This window comes from Hylaeus anthracinus, unplaced genomic scaffold, assembly GCF_026225885.1.
Source record: "Hylaeus anthracinus isolate JK02 unplaced genomic scaffold, UHH_iyHylAnth1.0_haploid 12002, whole genome shotgun sequence".
Lineage (NCBI taxonomy): Eukaryota > Metazoa > Arthropoda > Insecta > Hymenoptera > Colletidae > Hylaeus > Hylaeus anthracinus.
Genome location: NW_026534349.1, coordinates 7,098,717 through 7,122,511, shown reverse-complemented (window position 1 = coordinate 7,122,511; position 23,795 = coordinate 7,098,717). Strand labels below are relative to the sequence as shown.

Sequence of the window (23,795 nt, the reverse complement as noted above, 5' to 3'; positions counted from 1 at the left end):
AAACCTTGTGTTTCGTGCTATTTATATTAAAGCAGAGGCAGATAATTGTTATCAATTCTAAATTAAAATTATTCTTTAGTTTCATCGTCAACCATTCGTCAAGTACATTTACGACAAACGTAAATATACAAACATAAACAAGGATGCTTACAAATGTTAACGTCACAAAAAATATAAAAGAAAATATACTACGCGTTACAACATTTAAAAGATGAGACATGTGTACTTTGATCCACGTTTCTGCTTTTCATTCTTGTATATAAAAATACGAATTCGCGATACGAATACGAATTGAATTATTCTAGCCTAATTAAACGACCAATTTATATTATTCGAGGCAGCCGAGCGGGTCGTTAGCCACTCGAATCGATTATGTTCGTGAGTCACGAGTACAGACGAGTTCTGCCGAGCGTCTGTCCAGGTAGACAAGGAGTGTTACGCAACGTTCGAGGCGATCAGACGATCCAGGGTTTCTTCGTGCGTGGAATTCTTCCTTGTTCGTCGGCTAGGTGGTCACACACTCGGCGAATAGTCACGAGATGCCCGTCGTATAATTTCAAAGGCCTTAAGGCTGACCTGAGTCAACAAGAATGACTGGAGAGGAACGTGGGAAGCAGAGTGGCGTGTGGACAGAGAAACCGCGACACGCTTGAAATATTTCGCCAAGATTTCCGCGACGCGTCCGGTTTCTGTTCGGTTGCGTTCGCAAGTTTCGTTCGGAACGCCCCCGGGGGCGGAAATGGCCGCCAAATTTCGTGAGAACGAAATTCAGGATGCATTGAAATTTAGTAAACAGGGTAGACGGAGTCACAGTGACGTTACGCTTGTCGAATAAAGATTGCAATGATCACTTTGAAATAGGAACAGAGACGGTACTACCAGAAAAAGTCACGCTGTAACGAATTTTTAAATTGAAAATTTCTTTTCTTCTTAGGGTCACTTGGGGAAGGTTGGTTACGAAAACAGTACTGCAGACGAATTTAATTATTTCTGTGCATCAGCGTAAATTTAATATGTTTATCGTAGACGTGCTCGAACTCGTTGAATTCAAGTTTGTTTCCTCCGAAACCGTTCGGGCTTAATTAATGGCTGCTGAAGAGGATCCCAAGTGACGAGCGAAACGCTCGTTTCAGTTAGTTTTCAGTGGTCGTTAAAAAATTGCAAAATTGGATGAAGCATGATTACGATCGTCGAGGGTGTAACGTAGGGAATCGAGAGTCGAACCCTCGTCGCTGTTTCTGTGGTTTTCTCGAGTTGATTTTGTTCGAGGAAGATTCGCGGAGGCATAGGGGAAACTGTTTGTTCGATGAGCGCAGGGAAATCGGGTATTTCACGTGGTCCGAACGCGATCGCGTACCCTTATGCAAATTCGGAGCTTTTCGAGGTTGTTGCGCGCGAGTATTGCGCGCGCTGGTATCCCATTACGCGGGAAACTTGATAGAAAAACGCTCGACGCTATCGCATGGAAATCCTGGAACGAGACAGCCGTTAATGCGATCCGAAAAACTGAAATTAAACCCTGGTGATAGTCAAACGGCTGATCGATGCCTCGAAAAATATGTTTCGAGGTAGTTAGGAGAGTCGATGCAGCTGGGAACGTTGCGGGAATATTGCTGATATTGCAGGAACGTGGCAGCAATATTTTTGGTGCACTGCATAAGTTACGAGGTTCCAAACCCTCGGAATCATACAAATTCTATGTACACGTATGACACGCAACATTTCAATGTTGCGGGTATATTTCTGCGATATCGCGACAACTACTAATTTCTATTTAAAGGGTGATAGTCAGAATATCGCAACTTTTGCATACTCGACTACTTTCAACATCCCAATATCGGGGAAATATTGCTGCAACATTGCTGCAACATTGCAACGAAAAATCGCGAAAAAAAGGCGATTTCGTTGAGAATACGGCACGAAGAAAAAGCTCTAGCCACGGTTGCGCGCCATCGGAGAAACTTTCAGCTCGAGCACAGTCTCGATCGAGGACCGTTCGTTATCGAGACGTGGGCGGGGGGAAGTTCGCGGGCGGAAAGGAACTTCGGCCTCGCGAGTCCCATCCAGCAGTCCGAAAATTATGGCCGCCCTCCATTGTGGTAATTCGAAAGATGCCGGTGATTTGTTGTTAAAGAGAAATCGTTGCGCTCGAACTTAACTTACGGCGCGCCGCAGCTGGAAGGAATTTAAAGCTCTGGCTCCCATCCTAGGACCATGTCGCCACCTAATACCGATGGGACCGATTCAGTGGCATATTAAACACGGACGCGTAGCGATTCTCGAGTATCGCGTTATTTAATTTATATTTATTATATTTGTTTAAAGATATCATCGGTGCGAGTAGAATGCAACTGTTAACGTTGTTCGTAATATTAACATAATAGAACTCAAATAGGATGACAGGAATTTCGGAAAGATATTATTCTTTTAAGTATCGCTATTTTTGCATTCTTCTGGAATGTTCGTCATATTCGAATCTTGGATCGGCATTCCTAATTGCGCTCAACTTTCGGGTCGTCTATCGGTGCCCAATTTATTCCCAATCAGTTATGTAATTACACGGTTATTAAAATAGTCATCAGGAACGGTTTGATGCAAGGGTATTAATTTCGAATGAGAATGCGTAGATCGATGCACGTCTCGATCTCGTCACTAGGACTAATTAAAGCAGGATAAAATACGCTACGGTTAATTCAAAGCCGTTTCGGTCCCGATACCCGAATTAATTTCACGTTCTCGTTTATTTTAATTTTGGTGAAAGCATCGCTCGCGCTCCTCGGCGCGGATATAAATAGAACTACGGCGTTCATTAGGATGGTAATTATAAGAAAAGTATTTCCACAGACGGAAGGAAATCAAAGTTTCCCTTTGGAAGTTTCGCTCGCTTTTAAAAAGCGCGCTGAAAGTCACTTACCTGTTTGACTGCAACTTTTTTCACCCCATTAAGACGATTTCATCGCGGCGCTAACGATTCAAAGTACCGAGTGTGTCCAATTTTATTGCCATTTGCAATCTCTCTCTCTCTCTCTCTCTCTCTCTCTCTCTCTCTCTCTCTCTCTCTCGCATTACTCGAACGGTGAACAGAATCCCCGCTGGGGAGTTTTTCAGACATTAAAAGTGCATTTTCATGTATGAAAATATCACGATTTTTACAATACTTTGTTAACGCACGTTCCGCGCGATAATCTAATCGCGCGGGGTCGTGGAAGTCCAAAGGTTTATCGCTCGTATAAACTTGCCAACGAATATAAATTTACGAACGAAGAAGCACGTGTACACGTATCACATTTTTACATTTTTCATTTCATTTGCAAACTTTCCGCGTATATTTACCGAACTAGTTTGAAATTCGTCATTGGTAAGCAGAAGCTACGGGTTGTTTAAAATTTCCCAGGGAACTATCGAAAATAACTTCGGGGAGTTGTGCCGGAAGTATCGGAATTAAAATTACGCAAAAAAAAAAATGAAAGAAAGAAAGAAAAAAATAAAAGTAAACGAAAGATCGCTTCCATCTCGGTTTTGCAATTCCGGGTTCTCTTACTTTTCCACCTATATCCCGAAGTTTGCCGATCGATTCCCGTTGCACGAGCGGCCGAGAGAAACGATTCTCGTTCGTCGAGCGATTACCGCGCGAATTGAAACGCGCTAGTAGTCGCGGCGGGCATAAAACGGCTAATTATTCGGTTCATGAATAATTCAGTTTACAAATCAGTCGCCTGGCTGTCGCGGTCGAAAGTAGCGACGGGTTCAATACGCTTCGAGTTAAGTTGCTGAAAGTCGGAGTTATCGAATGTTTTTTTAGGACAGAGTTGGTAAGCTGGAGTGGTCTGTAAGTGTACTTAATCGGCATGAAATAGGATTTTTGTCTCGTTCGGTGTCTTGGTAATGTAGAACATTGATTCGATAAGGCAGGTTGCTCTGTTGGTAATGCAGAACATTGAATCGATAAGGTAGGCTGCCCTGTTGGCAATGTAGAACAGATTGTCGACAGGTTCTTCGATGGAACAGGGGTCTACCTTGCCGAGTCTTACCGACAGACTGTTCCAATTCTATCGACAGGGTATTGAAATCTTTAAAAGTCCGAATCGTTCGACAATTTCCAAGCAGTAGAGTGACCGCGGTCAGTCGAAGGCCATCGAGAATCGAAGAAAGCCAGCGTTTGTCGGTCCGTTATGCCAGCTTGGCTAATATTAACGCCCGCTTTCCGTCTGTTTCGTTCCCTTCTGTCCCTTCTTTTTTTCGATAAACGTGTACATTTCCACCGGAACTCGTCCAGCCCCGCGGGTCTCGCGTGTAAAATCAGGGATAAAGATATATCGCGTTAGGCGACGCTGACACGTTTCGCGCAAAGATGAAAATATTGCGCGAAACGTTATTGACGCGCCGGACAGAGACGGGGCACGGTGCTGGCCTGTTTCCGTTTCCACGACGGCCATTGATACGAGTGCGCTTTGTTTCTGGCCGCCCGGCCCCGGCTGACATTTTTCCACTTTTCACGTTTCGTTCCCGTCAAGATGTATTAGGAAATATACGGCTGAAAATAGTTCGGGAGTTCGTATGAGTTATCGTACGGTAATGTATCCAGTGTTCCGCGCGTTCTCAGAGGCTGCACGATATTGCCCAACCGTGTCGTCGTGTTTAGTTCAAACATTTTCTTCTGTTTTAATTCTGGACGTGCCATTACTCAAAATTAGAAAGTTTACAGGGAATATATGTTTCAGGGTGGGCCCACAGTTGGGTGGATTTAAAGGTGTAAATATAATATTAGTTTGGTATAAAATTGATTAATTTTGTAAAATAAGGATTTCCCGAGGCTCGTTTAATTGTATACTATTATCACTACTGTCTTCATTCGTACTCGTGACGGGGAATATTAAAAGATTAAAACTCCGGAGAGAATTTATTCGTAGTTTTTCGCAGTAGAATGAGGACGGCCGAGTGTCTGACTAGTACGTCTGACCCAGGAAGGCTAGCGATTCCTTCCAGGATCTTCTTTCTCCCTCTGACGTACAATAATATAATAATTCAAAGCTGGAAACCGAGTATCGAATTGAGATAAACCTCGAATAACATCTGCTCCTCTACAAATCTCCTCCAAAAGTCACCCTCCGATATCCGAACCCTACACAAAGTCATTCTCATCAATTCCACCCTGTTACATAAATAAATAATACTCGAATAACAATTTTATTTCCCTTCGTATCTGCAACAAAAGAATCCTGTATCGATATGAATACAATATCTCGCTCCAGAGACGCAGCGAACGCACTCGAATCGAGTGGCCATCGAGGCGGCCAACGAAACGTAGACAATTTTTTCCACGGTGACGAGAGTTCCCACAGTCCCCGTTTCCGCGTGAGTTTCGTGGAAACGATTATTTGATCGATTAATTTACACGGGTGTTCGTTTCGCCGAGGACCTCATTCAGCCGATGCGTTAGCGTCGACGCGCACTCAGGCGCGCGCGTGTGCTCGTCCAGGTGTGCAGGTGAAGCCGAGATGCCGCGGGGTCGCTCATTTATCATTGCATAAGATTCAGAACCTGTTCCGGTGTCCATTCATCGCAGCCAGCTCGTATATACCTTCGAAAGTTACTCGTGGGACGGGCTACGGAAAGGTGTAGCGGCGCGCGGTGCTCAGTGGCGTAGAAACCGATCCGAAATCTCCTCTCATCGTACTCTTTTCAATATTTCACCCAATACTTTAACAGATCTCTAATATTAATTTGCTGATAGTAATTCGTACGAGTATGCGAAATGTATAAATACATTTTTAATAAATGCATTATAGCGAATGTATAATAAATTTATAATAAATGTAGTATAATGAATGTATAATAAATTTGTATTTATTGATTTACTTGGAGTGGACAATGATTTTATTGCGATATTTATTAGGATACAGTCGTTTATGAATTCTTTGCGAACAGGTGTAACGTTTTATCTTCATCGTTCTACCAAATAACGTGAATACGTGTTTAGGTATTAATTTATAAAATACAGAGATTGTTAGATCTATATACAGCCACTTGAACAGTGGAGATCGACCCGTGCGGGTAGTAACCACGCATAAAATATTTCGCAATCCGCGGTCGTGCATTAGTTTATGGCAAAACTATAGTAATCGCGGTGGTCGCTGCTTGAGTGGCAACTGCGCAGCAGAGGGGCCCGCTAACCGCGAAACCGAGGCTTTTAGATGGCCAACGATCCGTGGCTTACCGATCGGCACGAATTAACGCGTGTTCACCGACCAAAATTCCTAAATCGCGAATGATCGCCCATGGAAAAACTACCTAACAATCGCGAAATACAACAACGTAAAATTTACCGTGGTTGGTTTTTAGTTAAACAATTGATTCAAAAATTCTGATAATATTCTGAGAATACCCTGACAAATTCTGAACGAAATTTCCGAAAGAATTGTCACGCAGTTAGAATGTCGAAAGCGTGTGCTGTTTCCTTAGATCGTAATTTCCAAGGACTCCCTTTTCGTTTCAATTGCCCGAGATCGGAGATTAATTTCTAATTCCTCTCTTCGCGTTTCCTTTCATAACACACTTTCGGCTTGTCCCATCCTCCGTGAAATCAATTGTCCCGTTTCCCCGCCGATGGGTCCTCGCAATTTCAACGGAATTAATAATCCCAGCCGCGATCCCAAGGAGCGGTTCTTTTAATAGGTTTCCACGGGCCGGAATACATAAATCCTCGTATCCCAGTGATCTGCGCTTTCCACCACGTTTTTCTTTTAATCGGAAATACCGTCGATTCCATGGACAAGGGCGGGGACGAAAGGGGGGCTATATTACCGAACGATTACCAACGTTTCCCCGGTTTTTCGCAATCGATAACGTCCGCGATTTGTTTAACTCGGGCGACATTTTTTTCTGCCGATGAAATTCTATACCCCGCAGCTGTATTTGATCGTTTCAAACTCGAAACCCCTTCTCTGGTGGGAACACCGAATATTTCCAATTATTAAACCTTTGCACTCGAGAGGTGACTCTCAGTCACCACTAGGTTTCCTTTAGGTTTAACTTCTTTGGAACTCGAAGTGTAAATAAAATAGTCGTTGACGCAAAGGTGATCCGATGTTCAAATCTTAAATCAGAGAATGTTAAGAAAGCATCTTGAGTTGCTGACAGATACCAGAAAGAAAGGCCTCGAGTGCAAAGGGTTAAAATCTTGCGAGCACAGTTTCATATTATACGGAGTAATAACTCTTGGAGTAAATATGCTTGCTTCTCTTCGAACTATACACATTCGTAATTTTTAGTTTAAAGATCATCCGAAACCATCATTTCGATGTCGCAGCGTTTCCTTCGTGCGCGTACACTATAAAAAATAATTTTCTCTTTTTTATGGTGCGCATGATTTTGCTTCGCTTGAAAATTCTTCCAAGATCGGAACACCAATTTCTCAATGTCACGACGTCCTTCTTGCGTTTATTTAATCTTCAAACGAATAAAAGACAGCGGCAGCAATCTTTCAAAGTCATACCTGCGTGGGTGCTATGCAAACAATAATTTTTTCTTCCTTAAAAATGTACGAAGTCCAGGAACGTGTGATTATAAACTCGATTGATGGATTGCTCGCTATACTAACAGGACTCTGTTACACGTCGTTTTGGAATCGAGTCGAGGAGGAGTCCGGAGTGGATCATTGTTTTTTCTTCTTCATTTTTTTTTTTTGCCAGAAATCAGTGATAGCGATTAGGTTTTCAGTAATAGGATTACGACGGTGGAATTCTCGAATCTTTTTATCAGCCAGTGGCAGCCGGGTAGGTTTCTTTGAGCGTTTTCAGCGGCGTTTTGCCACCCTTGACGCCGACGGCGTTTGATATCCTTATTCTACCCTGAAAAGCGGATTTCTCTTCCTCTTGTAGCGCGACAGGATAATACCTGATATTTCTGAATAGTATTCGTAGAGAGTACGGTCGAATAAGAAGGTCAAAGGTGTTCTCAAATCGAATTCGATGGATCGTTTGATATACCAAAAAAAAAAAAAAAAAATGAGACAATTTAAGTTGCAAATTTGTATCTCGACTCGCTCTTAGTATCGGAATGATTGAGTTAAAATATTCAAACCTCTGTTATATTTATCGATCTGTCAAGTTCAGGTGAAATCATTTCTTCCTTTTTTTTTCACGAAAACATTTGTATAAGAGAATTTACTCTGAAAAATCAAACGAAAATATATTTCTTCTTTAAAGGCTGAATCGTTCGATATCGCACAAAATTTCCGAGTAACAAAGACGCGCCACGATTAATTGGATCGAACGATGATGGGGTCCGGTAATATTGACGTTAATTTTAGACGTGGTTCGTTGCAAGCACGAATGTCGGTATTAGCGTGGAATTTCACGATAATATCGTGGGATGGAATACTATCAGTCCGAAATATACATACGAATTCCAATAACGTACAATTACACTATTAACTGCGATCGTAACAGCCGTAATATAACAGGATCCGTCCCGTGACCTCACCTTCCTCCGTACACGTATCTGATAAAGCAGCTGCATAGTTGCACGTTTCATAACCGGAGCCATGTATCCGGTTTTGATAGATCAACTTTACTTGTTGTGCACGGAAAGGTATCGCGAGGAGCTCTTTCAAAAATTAGTGGCAAGAATTGGTAATATAAGGGACATTCCGAGCCTTTTTGACCACTTTTACAACCGACCGTTTTTCATTTGGTTGAAACTCTTTCATATCACAGTACTCTACTAGATACCTTTTTGTGAATTTTTGCAGATTTTTGTACCGAACGAGTCCCATCTCTTTTCTCATTTTCTCGCAATTTAACGTTGCTGTATTTCATATAATTTGGTACACGTCATGTAATTACATCTGTTTCAAACCCTTCAAAAAGTATTTCGTTGCACTAAAAATAAATTGTATTTAATTTATATTCCATACACTCCAAATAGTATTTCGTTTAGAACCTACATTACAGACATGCATCAGTCACATGCCTCCTTAATCGAAAGAATCCAAAAACGAACATATGAAAAACTATCTCTTAATTGAACATTGCCGAAAACGATTAGATGCACCCTAATCACCCCACGTTTAGCAACGATCTCCGACCAATTTCAAGTAGCATCAACATCCTCGAGACTATAGCGAATTCGATCGAGTACTTTCCACCTTTCAACCAAGGTTTCCTTTATTCGTTCAGTTCGCGACGATTCAAAGGAACAGAGGAACCCGCGCATGAATTACGTTTCCGCTTCGGCCGCGACAACGAATTCGGGCGCGCGGACGCGGGAATTTCGACGGATCATCGGTGCTATTAAATAAATCATTCCCGTGTGAAATTACATTGGTTCTGGGGCGGCGGGGGAGGGGCCTCGCGCGAATTACAGCCCGACCAGGGGCGAAACGTTAATATATAACGAGGTTGGCTAAACATTTCTGTCGGATTATCAGCTCTCGTCGATCGTTTTACAGTTTGCTTACTCGCGCGTACACGCGAGGCCCTGTCGAGGCATTGCGACGTGCGAAATTTGATTCGGAGTTGTTAAAACGCGACGAGTACGGAGTAATTACTCACGGAAAATTCCTTATTATTAGGTTGTTCAGAAAGTTCGTGCCAATTTCTAAGAAACATACAAAAACAAGTTTGAATTTTAATATATATATTTATCGAATTACATAGGTGGCATTTTGTTCCACAACCTTTCCACCTTTTAAGGGATGTATACATGTTATTTGTTTTCAACTACTTCGATATATTCAGACCTGTAAGTCCTATCAAAAATCGACATGGACTTTACGGACAACCCAATATTTCGTTCTTTGACTGCTTCGCATGATAAAACCGGAAGATTCGATATTTATTCTGCAAGGAAAGCTTGAAAAGCATCGATAAGACGAAACAAATCCTGAGTAAAAGAAGCACCAATTTTTATATACATATTTTTATGCGTAAATCGAACGTGGTTTCCTTTAAATTCTTAGACAATTTCCAAATAAAAATCAAACAAATTACGAGCATTTCGCGTCAGGTACGATGAATGGACTTTTGACTGATCCTTGGATGGACAGAGATTCGGCCCCGCCTCGAAATCTCAGTCCCCGCGCTTTTAATTAAAACACGCCGTCTGAAGAAACTCGATCGACCGGTGTTATTAATCGGACACGATCACGCGATATTTCCTCGCGATACGTCCGCTGGCCCAGCACGAATTTATCGTCGCCGGGCGGCTGATTTATCAGCCGGAATCCGATTTATCAGCGCGTCGCAGCCGCGTCAGAGATCCTCGCGATTCAGGAGTCAGATTGGTCAATCTCGTCCGCCGTGACGCGTCCTTATTTTCTCTTTTTCTTTTTTATCCCGTCGGTCCCTACGCCCTTCCAGAAAACCAATCGATTCTATTTTCCACGGGAATCGAGCGGGGGCTCGACGTCGCTTTAATTTCCGGTGAGCGACTTCTTCGACCCCCGTCCCTCGTCGGTCGATCGCGGCGCGGTCGAATTCGCTCGCTTCCGGCAATTGTCGGAAGCGAAGCTCGCGAACGTGACCCGGGGCCGACTGTAATAACTAGATTCCCTCGGTGGCTCTCTTTCCGCGAACGAGAGGTATTTTGGTTTGTCGCGGGACAATTCAATTTTCCAATGTTTTCGACCTATTTTCTCCTTACGCCATTTTCAACGGTACAGATGGATACCTTTACGTACGAAGGTCGAGCAGAATGTTAAATCGAAGCACGTTTTGTATTCTAAATGTCGTGTAGTGTATTTTATTTTTTATATTCTATATACTTATCGGTTCGGATTATTGTATATTTATGTTTATATTCACGAGTAACTTGAAGCATGAATTTGTACAAGTGTTTGTACAAGTGTTTGCCACCTTTTTGGTTATGAATAGATTCGATTCCTTTCAGCATGAAAAAGATATACGGTATTAAAGTAAATACAAAAATAAAAGCATCCATTTAAAATGCGTTCACGAAGAGATTAAATGCTCGCAAGACTGACAAAACTGTTACGAGTAATGTTTCCACCCTCGATAAAGGGGTGTATCGCGCTACTATGAGATCGCGTCATAGCAGGATCGAGTTTAGATTACTTTGTTATGTAAATGCCAGGAGGTTTCGCCAACGAGGAAACGGTCTCCTTAAACTTAACGTAATAAGGGTTCGCCATTGGGTTTACCGATATCCTGTTCTTTGACGGCGTTCCTCAAAGAGGTCCAGTCTATAGAAGCCCCTCTCGAGGAAAGAAAGCATCTTTCCTCGAGGACAAAACGCCTACTTTCCAAAAGAAAGGACACCTTTCATCAGAAAATAATACTCTCCTTCTTTTCCTTGAGACCGAGGAGACTTCTTCCAGGGGATAGTAGCCTTCCTTACAAATTTTCATTCACGGTAAGACACCTGTTTTTAAGAAGTCGCGAGAGGGTCTCCTGGAAGAGGCTGTTGTTAACGGAGGTTAAGTGCGAGGGAAACAGGAAGGATAGAATCGCTCGTTTATTGAATTAATCGATCGCTGTTACCTCTAATGGCCTACTTGAAATTAAAACGCGGACCGTTACGTATTCAATCATAATCAGGAGTCTTCTCGGTGGGAATTCTCGCGCGAGACCGCGGAGCGATGTAATTGATCGAAAGTCGAGGTTGAATATGTTGGCCGCTAGAGGACCGAGTGGCTCCAGCTTCTTTATTCTCTCGATACAAAAGTTAGAAGACTTTCGAATACTATTGATACTACTGTCGTAAAACCTTTGTACCACAGAGCAAACAGAAGTCCCGAAGTACATTAAAAACTCGACTCCTCAGAAACTATAAAATTACATTCACCCTTTTCCTTCGATTCTAGAACGCAAGATAATTTCCAAATAAAATATTTCCAAAAGGGAATTCGTTGCAACGCTCCGAGGTTAGTTCTACTTCCTCCCGAGGACTCGCACGAACTCTAAGCAAATAATTGCAGGGATAGAAAGCTGGAGCGAATTGTTAGGATAGAATTGTTAGAGAAACTTTGAATTTATTATTCTGATGGACGAAAAAAAATGAGTTTATCAGTTATTTCACACGATATTATTTCAAACTGAATTAATTCCAATGTAAGTTCTTTTCAAGAAAGGCCTGAAAGGGCAAAGTAAGGCCTGCTAATTTAACCCAGAAGAAAATTACGCTAGAAGTAGATATGTCCGGCCATAGCCAGACAAGGGATATCCACCACTTCTGGTGCTTCTATTGGCCACTTTTACTCGAGTGCCTCGCCCCAAATGATTGTCTAGGATTAGACCATTGCATTTTCCCTGGAGGATAGCTAATTCTTAGAGAAACGAAAAATTTCCAAGGCTCCCGATGGATACGGCGACCTTGAGCAGCCAAAGTCTTCGGATCCGTGGCTACGCCAAGGTTCGCCCACGCTTCTCGACGACTTCAACTCGCGTGCGTGTAATGTTACGTTACGCGTCGTGTTGTTTCTTTGCCGGAGGGCAAGGCTGAGGCCTCGCCGAGTGGGAGGCGTGGTTCGTGGAAGGAGAAAGGCTGAACGAAACGGGGTATCGGGTGGAAACGGCGAAGACGGTGTGGTGTAACCGACCGGGGGGCTGGGGGGCGGCGAGGGGGCTTGAAACAGGGAGGCGAGGGCAGAGTTCGCTCCATTCATACCTCCGTATGCACACGTGCACCGTTGCACTCGGTTATTGCGTGCGTCGCGACGCCAGTGACTCTCAAGGGCGGCCTCGACAACGAAGAACCCAGTCAGGGTCCCCCGCCTCTCTAATTGGTCCGATGCGCGACAACCTCGAGGCTTTTGTCGCTCGGTCTGACTTGCGGTTTCCATTGGAAGTTGAAATTCACGGGCTGGCGAGCCCCTATCGACGACCGGGGTGGGATTCTCTCTTTGTGCTCGCGGGCCTCGGCGCCGTCAATTGGCACGATCGATTGGCGGTTAGGGAAGTTGTTTCGCAAGATCGTCGTCGAAGGGGTTCTCGCCGAGCGATCGATGGGACGCACAGTGCGGAATAAGTGGACAAAATTCAATATTAGTATATGTCACAATGTGAGACAGATTTCTATCGTAGAAAATGTGTGTCAGCGTGGAAATTGTTCTAAATAATCATATATCGATCATTTGTATCCCCTTGTATCTCCTAATTCTGATATCGTACGATCCTGAACGAAAAGTCTAGCTCTGTCCTTGTCTAGAAAGGTGTCAGATTACTAATTGCGGTTAGCTTGAGTTGTAAAGATCGATTTCCGACCGATTTTACCGAACAGGTACTGGTTCTTTTATTTGCATTTCAATGGCCGAGAACCGTGACGAAAAGAAACTTTGGGACTCGGCGAAAGGTAATATACATTGTCGGATGGCGATTTTTAAGATTCTTTAAAATATTCTATGAAAGCTCGAGAGTTCTAGAGGGTGACGAGAGCTCTTCGGGGAGTATTAACTGCGAAATAAGTAAGGGATCCATTTTTCAGGAAACTTTGGGTAGTAATTCGAAGGTTGGATCGTCTCGTCGATAAGGTCAAAGCGAACGATAGTCTCGATGGTTGTCAAACTCGTTCTTTGATAGCACTCGTACGATACTTAGTAAAAGAGTGCAATGAACACGAGTACTCGAAGGACACGGGACCTCGTTCCTCAGGAAATATAAAATTTTAATTCGGGCGTTAAATCTTTCGCTCGTAGAAAGTGTTCCACGAGGAAAGTGACTTTCCCCCGAAGGACACGAAACTCGCTCTTCAAGAAGTAAACCTTGTAACTTAGCGGTCGGCTCTCGCGCTTTATCGAGGTCTTCTTCGGGGTCAAAGTAGACAGTCGTAGGGGGTTGTTAAACTCCGATCTTCGGGAAACTGCGGCGGAAACGTTCAACTTCGGTGGTTACTGACGTACTTCCTAATGATCTTTGGAAACTGAAACTCCCCCGATCGTCAAGAATGCGTAACTTTCGAGTTAAATCGAATGAAAATTCATCTTAACGCTTTCCCCGTAGCACGAATTCAGACAAACAAATTTACTGCAATCGCGGACCTAATGTTACGCGCGGAGAGAACTCGCGTTCAAATATCGCGATTGAAGGAAGCTTTCAAGATTATGGAAAACTATTTTTATTTGCGTAGTATGGAATGGAATGGTACATGGAATGGTATAGGATGCAATTTATCGTACGAGAATGCTGTGCGAACGGCGAGCACTTGAACTATTGGTGCATTACTCACATTGATAATCAACAATAAACACCCAAGACTCGTAACACATCTTTTCTCCAAGCGATTCTCCTTTCTCTCCAAAAACATAGTCGACTTCCCTTCCTCTCCAGAAAGCCACCTTCCATCTCTCTCTCTACCATTCCGACTCAACTTTCCGGAGAACGCGAGATGTTGTTCTGTCCGAGGATACAAAGATTCCAACCTCCTAGCAAGTTGCATTTGACGGTCCACTTCTTCGGACACGCTCGACGATTTGTTTCACTCGCATTAACGACCAACGCCGCACCGCTCGACTCCCTAACAAAGTTGCCGGTGAACGTGCTCCTCTCTTTCTCCCCGCACGGGATTAAAATCTTCTTTCTAAGATCGACCGCCAACTCCCGTTCCCTCGGCTTCATCCGGTTTTGCGCCATTAGCCACCTCGGTCTCGTCCACGTACGAGCGTCTTTTGCCAACAGCGGACCACCTTTTCCACCGTCGCGCTCGCGTTCCCCTCGACTAACGACAACCTAATTCTCCCCGTTGTGTCAACTTCGTGCTCGTGCCTGGGTACATGAAGCACGCAAGAAGTGCCCCGGAGGGCTCATTATTTTTCGACGTTAATTTCGCGGCGGGGGCGTATTTGCCTAGCTGCTCGTGCGCGAATGTCGTTCATATTTTCTCGAAATAACCGGAGCTGCCCGGTCGAAGTGCGTCCGGATGTCGAATATTTAGTGCTCCGAGCAGAATTTTTTATTCTGGGATCGAAGGGCACCGAGGGAATTTTATTGAACAAATCGACGAGGATATGTAAGAGAAACGAGTTTATCAGTTATTTCACACGATATTATTTCGAACTAAATTAATTCAATGTAAGTCTTTTTTCAAGATAGGCTTGAAAAGCCAAAGTAAGGTCTGGTAATTTAACCCAGAAGAAAGTTACGCTAGAAGTAGATATGTCTGACCATAGCCAGACGAGGGACGTCCACCACTTCTGGTGCTTCTATTTACTTTTTATTCGAGTGCCTCGCTCCAAATGATTGTCTAGGATCAAATCATTGTATTTTCCCTGAAAAATACACATTTCCATTTGATTTTATTATTCCGATGCACGGAACGGTTTGGTCTGCATTTATAATCCCAAATGTTTCATTACTTCGTACCGTGCATTCGGCATCAAACCGAAAGTTTCCTTATCCTATATACACAGCTTCCCCCCGACCGTCGTCATTACTCACAGTTCGCGTTACTTTACACAGTGTACCCGGTAATCTCATCTCCATAAACACACGAGCGTTTCGCGGCTCGCGTAAATACTTATTTTCCTTCAGCCTCACCTCCCCGACCACTCCCGTTTCCTTTAAATCCTATTTTCCCCATTACCGAGGGATCCCCTGTCTTCGACCATTTTCTTCTCGGCGTGTCTCGCGAGAAGCATTAGCCAAGTGGTCGGCGCCTATTTTGATGAAACTTTGCGAGGTCCTGGAACAGCCTGACGCGCGTATTTCTTCGCTAGTCGAGTCAAGTTTAAGGGACAAGGACACCCTCGTAGCTGGTCTTCCTCTCTAAAAGCAAGTTTTCGGGGAAACTTAGTTTTCCGTCCTCCTTTCATCCTTGCTTGGGACATTTCTACTGGGGGAAATTGTGGTCCGGAAGGCGACGAATGAAATGAATATTTGGAGGGATGGAAGGGCGATGCAACGATTTAGCAACTCGATATGTATATTTTTTTTTGGGACAAATCCTTTCCGTGACACGTTCCTGACTGTACTATGACTCAAACAAACAATTGCGCGCTAAAGTACAAGGAACGCGTTCTAAAAAATGATGAAAAGTGGATAAGTATAGACGTAATTGATCGTTTCCTTGGGCTTTTTCCAGGGAACGAGCATCAATGCCCGTTGTCTGGGGCAGCGTGCGCTAAAAGTGATACTAAACTCTAGCTTTTCCGGGGTTCTCGAATTTTGCGCAGCTCCTTCGCCCGGTTAACGTTTTCGCCGGCGTGTTTCTGTGCCGCCACCGAACCGTGGAACGAAACCGAGGGAAAACAAAGAGACGAGGAAAAACACCGAGACCGGGGAACGCCAGTTGGTTTCGTTCGAGTTTCCCCAGCCGTAGTCGGGGGCCTCTTTTCTTCTCTTTTCTGCCTCCAGACGCCCTGGGTTCGCCTTTATGGCTAAGTAGCGCGAGTAATTCCTTTCAGCCGTTTTGCTTTCCAGTTGCTTTCCCCTGGACAACCCCCAACCCCCTGAACCAGACTTTCGAATCAAGACGTTGTATATTTTTGCTACGTTCCGCTGTGCTTCTTCCGTTTCGTGTTTACCAATCACTCGGTAATTCCAATTTCAATAGAACACTCGGAACTTTATTTCTCGTGTTCTGTATAATTAATACTTTTCATTCGAATCGCCTCCAGTTTGTAGGATAGGTATTCGAAGGTAGGTACGAAAATGTATTTCAGTATTGTTGGTATATTCTTGATCGGTTTTGCATAATTAGTTCGTCAGTCGCTCTTGCACTCAGGCTTCTACTTTTTTGACCGTAGGCTTCGAAGGCTCCGCAAATATTTTCGAAACGAATGTTTGCTTCGGTGCATCAAACGATCGTACACTTTTGTTTTATCATCTTCGGCTGATGTATAAGAATGAATCATATAAAAACACATGTTCCACGTGTTTTTTTTTTTTTTTTTATAATTGAAGCACTTTCTTCGACATATTTATTTCTTTAAAAAATGTATATTTTCTTGAAACATGTGGAAATCGATATGCAAAGTTTGAAAAGGTTGTCGTCATTAGAGTTTGTGAAAAAAATTGACGAGAAGGAGAGGATATTCATTAACGTTCGCATCGTTCAGTAGCATGATCCGACACGGTTTACGTGTAACGAGTACGAGCGATCTGATGATCCGCGAACCGTAAATATGCGCGAGTAACGAGCAGAAAATTTGTCCAGGAAGCGACGAGGAAGCCGCGATTATTAACAATCCAGTTAGTCGTTAATTAGCTTTCGCTAAACTTTCGTCATACGCTCGATTTACGTAATCAACGAGAGCGACATCACGAGAGCGTTGATCCGATTTGCTATTGGATCACGCGTTATACGAGGCGGAAAATTTGCAAAATTCTATTTCCTTTATTTTCTAGCATTTTCGCCATTCGAACGAGGTTATCAATTCATAGAGAATATTCCACCTGCGCGAACGATTCCAATAGCTTTTCGATATTTAATCCATGGAATACCGACTATTTTATTTATCTACACGAATTAACCGACACTCGAGTCAAATTTAACGTAACAGAATAAGAACAAAGTAAAATGCAGTCAGTTTCACGAGCACTCGTACTCTCTTCGTCTACCGAAGAAATTTATTTAAATTAAAGGAATAGTTCGACGTTTCCAAATAAATTTTTCCGACTGTATATATTTATACTTTATTATGTCTCGTCCTTAGACAGAAATCCAAGCAACGCACTCGAACCTGGCAAACACCGCGAGAATATTTTTTAATTGTTTCTATTTCAGGATTCAGAATTTCTCGCGAAAATTGCTCGAACATTAACACGAAATCTCGCTGGGCGCTTTAAAATCGATTTCACCGCTGGAACGGCGCGGAATTAAATACAATAGAATCACTGCGGAACAAGTTGTAATAGTTGTAATACACGACGGGGGACAACGCGATCGCGGAATAACACCTAATTCGCGATATTCCCATCGGACATTTTCCCGGCCAGGATATCGCCGATTTTTGCGCTCGAAATGACGATGCACCGATGCACGGAATTGCGATGAAGCTGCCTCCGACGGTGTATTTTTCGATCGTTTCAATGGAAACCTTTTTTTTTTTAGAGTGCTTTCTACAATCGGTGTGAAAACTGTCTATAGGGAGACAATCGAACCGTTTAACACGCTTAAATTAATTGACAAGGAGTGCAGGGGTGTTGCAGGGATGTTTTTGAAAATTAGACTCAATGGAAAAATTGTATCACATAGGGTGGACGATTTATTTAAGGACACTAAAATATCTCCGGAACTGGGTCTTCTTCCATCGAAGGATTTGAAAGAATCCTCGAGATATTTTTTTTATACGAGGTGGAAAATTTGCAAAATTCTATTTCCTTCATTTCCTAGCGTTTTCACCATTCGAACGAGGTTATCAATTTTCAATGTCTTTGGATAAATCGTCCACTCTGTATCTTGCTGCATACGTTCAGTCAGACTTCCGACGCGTTACTATCGCAACCAACGCTCTTCTTATCTCTAAGAAAATTTCGAACTAAGTCTAAGAAAATATAACCATGCCCGCTACAATTTTGTTACGAGTCAGCTTTGTCTAACATATCAGGAGTATTTGTTGCAGCGTGCAGGTACGAGGGTCGCAGGTACCAGGAGGGCACGTCTGTAGCAACGGCCGAGCCCTGTTTGCAGTGCAGGTGTATCGATGGCGCCCTCAGATGTCGTCTTCGAGTTTGTCCACGGTTACCGAATCCACCTCCACCGGGGTGCCGTTTTCGTCCACCAGGAGAGAACGTGTGCTGCGCCGAACTGATTTGCGGCGACACACGTTAGTGCGATCGTGACAAGTATTCCTAGTCGTATTTCGGGATCAATTGATATCGTAATAGGGGACAATCGATGTATTAAACAACGAATTAAAGTATAAAAGAATAGATAGTCGAGGAGATGAGGGAATTAAGGCTCGTGGAATTTCCAGGCGACTCCGAGAACGCTTTGAGAAGGTCCAACGTTCACGTGGAGCAGAAAGAGACGTACGAGGAGGATTATACGAATTCTCGCTTTCAAGGTAACGACTTCGTACTAATGACGAGGCGAAGATATAACTCGAAGTAGACTCTTTAGCACGAGTGCACGGCTGCAACACGTACCGCGCTAGCCGAGATGTAATTCACGGAATTCAGTTCAGTATGTACTCGTTATAAGTACGCAATCGAGTAACGTTCTCAAAATTGTCCGTTTGAATGCCCGGTTACGTTCAACCGTGCTTGAAACGAAGATAATATTTATTCATCAAGCATTAAGCGCGTCTGGTACTTTTAACTCGTATGTATTATTATTACAAATAATTTCATTTGATAAAACTAGAGACATCACGTGCAATATTAACTCCTTAATAGTAACGAACAAGTGTTTAACATGGAACGATCTTTCCATAATTGTTGATTTTAAAATCGTCACGCACAAGGACTGACAAGTAAGAGTAGAGAAAATTCTTTTAACCTTTAAATGCCCTAAGTTTCGATTGGTTTGTTTTTAATATCTGGCTGTATGCATGTTACTCTTCGAACAAAAGTTAAAAAAACGTCAGCTGTCAAAATTGTTCGAATAATAATAACGCATCGGTATTATTTTAAAAATCTAATTTGGAAAATCAGACTTCTAAGGTTTCTCAGGCTTCTTAGTTTATCGACAGAAATAATTAGTCTCAGGCACTCGAGAAACAATTCAACTCGTCCGAAGTCATCCTAGGGTTAGTGTACGGTTGTTGATATCGTCCGAAAGTGTGTCGATCGAAAAGATACGATTTGTTGTTGTTAACAGGTTGCCTGCACGAGGGCGTGAGATACGGGCCAGGTTCGGCGATGATGGGCTCGCGCAGATGCGAGTACTGCTACTGCATCTCCGGTGCAAGAAGATGCATCAGACCGAAGTGCCTGTTGCCCCTGCCAGGATGCACTCCTCTCTATGCGCCGCACTCGTGCTGCCCGGTTGCCTACAATTGCACCCGTGAGTGTGCTCTCGTCCCGTCGCGTCGTCGGTTCACCTACCAACGAATCGAAATAACTCATACTGGTTCTGTTCTTCTTTTTTTTTTTTTTTTCTCTTAAAGATCTCCACCCGTCCACCCTGGCGCCAGTCACGGGAAATGGTGAGTTCGATGTTCGTTCTTTTCGACGGTATTATTATTTGCGTTACTCTCGTTTCGAGCAATGTATTATACATCCTCCGCAAAATTTGACAAGAGGATAATCAGCAGCGCCGTATTTTTGATCTTCAATCCTTTGTACTCGAGGCCTTTTGTTCTGGTATCTACCAGCGACTCGAGATGTTTCTTAGCATTTTATTGTTATGAATTCTAAGCTATCCAGATTTGAAAATAAGGTCACCTTTACCTCGCCGACAATCATTTTATCGACACTTCGAGCTCCAAAGAAATTAAACCTAAAGAAAGTATCGTGTAAATAATAAGAATGCTCCACGCGATCCAAATCGAAGCTATATTCCGAACGGTTTCGTTCGATATTTATTACGCCAATCAAATTTTGCACGTCCCTTTTTCCCGAGAAAGCTTACGGGGTTGAAAAAGCGGGGGCGTGTCGGGCAATTTAACTTTCAAACCGAGCCGAATCCAAACTCAAGAACAACGAAATCTTCTAAGGGTGGAAGAGGGTGGATAATCTCCCGAATCCATTCGGTCGAAGGTGATACAGCACTTCATAAAGCGCCGGTAGCCAATCTCCTTTCACCCATCTACGCCGCGGGGCGAGGACGGGGTGGTTGAAAACCGAAAGAACCCAATATCGGACCCGATGATCCGTTCCAGGGCGAACTTCTATCGCGGGAACGTCACCCGGGGGCGTTATTACGGTGTTACGGCGCCGTTCGACGTGGATAACTCGTTGTTTTCCTGTTCGAGGCGAAACAACAGGGTCGCCGTACGATTGTTATTTACCGATTTCACAGTTACCGACCCGCTGCCCCCTTCGTTTCATTGGGGTTGTTGCCGCGGAGCTGTTTGGGATTAACCCCTTGACGTCCGAACCCGTGTTTCGCGCGATTAGAGTTCCGATACGCTTCGCACGATTTATTTACTCTGGCCTCGGGACTTCGTCAACTTTTTCCTAAAGGAACAGCTGTAGGTATCGCAAACGACGAAGTTGCTTCTTTTCGTAAAAGTGGGTTGTTCTGTTTCATGAAGACAAAAAAAAAATATATATATATGTCGAATTGAGTAACATCCTCCTTTTCGAAGTCGGTTAAAAATAGAGTTAGTTCGTTATGCGAGCGTGAAGATACATTTTCGTATACAGGGTGTCCGGGGTCAAGTGCGACAGACGCATATTTCAATAACTATTGATGATACGAAAAATTTGTTTATATGTGAACTGCAGGATACTACGGGCTCTATATTGTGGCGCAAACGAAATTCTTTTTTTATATTATTAATGTGAAAGATATGATGGTGAAGTTTCGTTTTCGTTTCGAAACAAGTAGGAAGATCAAACTAATCATCTAATTTAGCCAAATTTTAAATAAAAGTTGGCAACGCTTCCGCGCGTTTTAAGGGCGCGAAGTAGAACAACGAGTAAAGCGTAAAGAATGGCTGGGGAAGATGTTGGAAAAACGAAAATTTCGTAACAGCGGCTAGGAAAAACAGGGGTAGCGCGGGAAATAAAAGTCCCGGCGTCTCTTCACGCGTCAGATTTACCTGGAAACGTGATTTCCAGTTTCCTCTGGAAAGGGCCGCGGCGTCGTAAAATTGAATGAAACTGGGCGTTAAGTGAACGAGCAGAGAAACGACGGTAGAAATCTTTCTGAAGCAAGTGTCACGGGATAAAGGAACGCCGACAGTAACCATGTTTTATTGCGCTAAACGTTTCCCTCCGACTCTCTGACGCGCGTGTATTCCGAAAAAAGGAGAAAGTTTCCTTCCCGCGGGAAAATCGAAGGGAAAAAAATGAAACGAAATGAAAACGTCCGGGAGACTTTCGGAGGTCAACGTTCGAAAATGAGAGGGCCGAGTTTACGAGTTTTCTGGCGGTGCGTTACAATTGTTTTTTTTTTTTTTCTTAATCGAACGTCGAGCTAAAATTCATGAATTCGAGTCTCGCGGCGTCCGACTCTAAACCTTTAAAAGGATTTTCTCGGCCGATAATTAAAAGATACTCGTAGGCGAGACGCGACGCGACTTAAGGGGAATTAAAATTCGCTATAGCCAGGGTCGCCTGATTTCACCCCGCGTCGCGATTTTTCCTCGTAAGCCGAGCTTTAATTTAAACTCGACCAGCGCCCGTGGCTTCTTCTAAAGCGGCTGATGTGGCGACCATGGGGAGGGGACGTTAGGAAACTTTCCTTTTTATCGCGTGAAACTTTTCGTCGCAACTTTCGCCGGACAGAGTCGCCGTTTCAGAGGGTTTTCAGCGACAACGTAACCGTTGGCGTGACGGGGGCGGTGATTAAACTCTTATCGAAGACAAACAGCGGAACGCGAAATCAAAACAGATTAGTCAACGATCCGAGATCTAAACGCGGGGACGACATGCTATTCAGGAGGCGCGAACACTACATTATATACATTCCTTTCTTGCTAAAAGAAAGTTCATGCAAATCGCTAAAAAAACGTAGTTCCAAACCCCTTTAGTCTCGAAATATTCATTGGAGTCGTTCATTGGCCTCACACGGTGGAGTCGTGTAATAAATAGAGCAACCTTTAAACTGACGAGAAGTAGAAAATTGAAATTGTAAAATTAAAGAAGTCAATCCTTTGTACTCGAGAGATGTGCAAATCTACTACGATACCTAATGTTTCTTTAGGTTTAATTTTTTTGGTGCTCGAAGTATCGATAAAATAATTATCGGCGAGGTAAAGGTGACCTTAATTCTCAAATCTGGATAGCTTAGAATTCATGGCAATAGAATGCTAAGAAACATCTCGAGTTGCTGGTAGATACCAGTAAAAAAGGCCTCGAGCGCAAAGGGTTAATCAATCATCCGTGAAGTGGCCGATGTGGGAGCGTTAAGGGTGAACGCGTGAAAAATCGAAGGATTTATTCTTTATTCCACAGGATGTCGCGTCGGATCACGGGTTTACGAGGAGGGCGAGATGGTCAGGGACATCGAGTGGAAGGCTGCCTGCGACAATTGTTTCTGCGCGATGGGCGCGGTGCGTTGCGTGCCCCTCGCCTGCGCTCCACCCCTTCAAGGCTGCACCCCCATCGTACGCGACGGACACTGCTGTCCCTCCACCTACAACTGCAGTGAGTCGCAATAACTTTGCATCAGGGTTGCCGCGAACTCGCCCCGCGCCCGACAGGCACACCCCGGATTGTGTTTCCAATTTCTCGCGGCGCTAACGCTGTTTTTCCGACAACGTTCTCCCATTTTCGGGGATCAGACGTTCAAACGGGTATCAAGAAAATTCGTGGCCATTACTTTTTCGCGAGCTGGCACAAGATATTTAATATTTTTAGAGATTCACGGACGCGTATTAATCACTTTGAACAAATTTCTTTGAAGATAAAATGTTGACGTTCGTATGGAGAATTTGTTATTTCTCGAAGGAGTATTAAAACATTTTTGACCCTTTATTTACACTGAATTTCTCAAAAGTTTTTAAAATCTAGGCGTACATCTCGCTCTTGTATCATCTTATAGAGTTGGCTGTACAAGCTTCGAACTTCATACAAGTGGACTCGAAAGTCACGACAGCTTTCTAGGGACTTACAAATCTCGCCAGTAAATGAAGGTGTAAGCTTTGTTGTTTACGATTAGTATCGTGATATATTATTTAAAACGTTTTATCTTCGAAGCTGTTCGTTTCTTCATCCCGATGAAATTTTACGCGAAAAATGTTCCCGGGTAGTCCTGGGCGATGAACGAAGCCGAACTGAATCCAATCA

The 23,795-nt window shown here is 43.5% G+C and overlaps 1 protein-coding gene across 1 annotated transcript in view; it reads left to right on the top strand.

Moving 5' to 3' along the window:
* LOC128891614 (uncharacterized) overlaps positions 1–23,795 on the top strand; it is a 58,760-nt gene that overhangs the window by 11,748 nt on the left and 23,217 nt on the right. Inside the window, exons 2-6 of the mRNA XM_054151242.1 lie at positions 18,518–18,721; positions 18,872–18,961; positions 19,717–19,902; positions 20,006–20,044; positions 22,962–23,153. Of these exons, the coding sequence (XP_054007217.1) occupies positions 18,518–18,721; positions 18,872–18,961; positions 19,717–19,902; positions 20,006–20,044; positions 22,962–23,153 (711 nt within the window). The remainder of the gene's footprint in view (positions 1–18,517; positions 18,722–18,871; positions 18,962–19,716; positions 19,903–20,005; positions 20,045–22,961; positions 23,154–23,795) is intronic.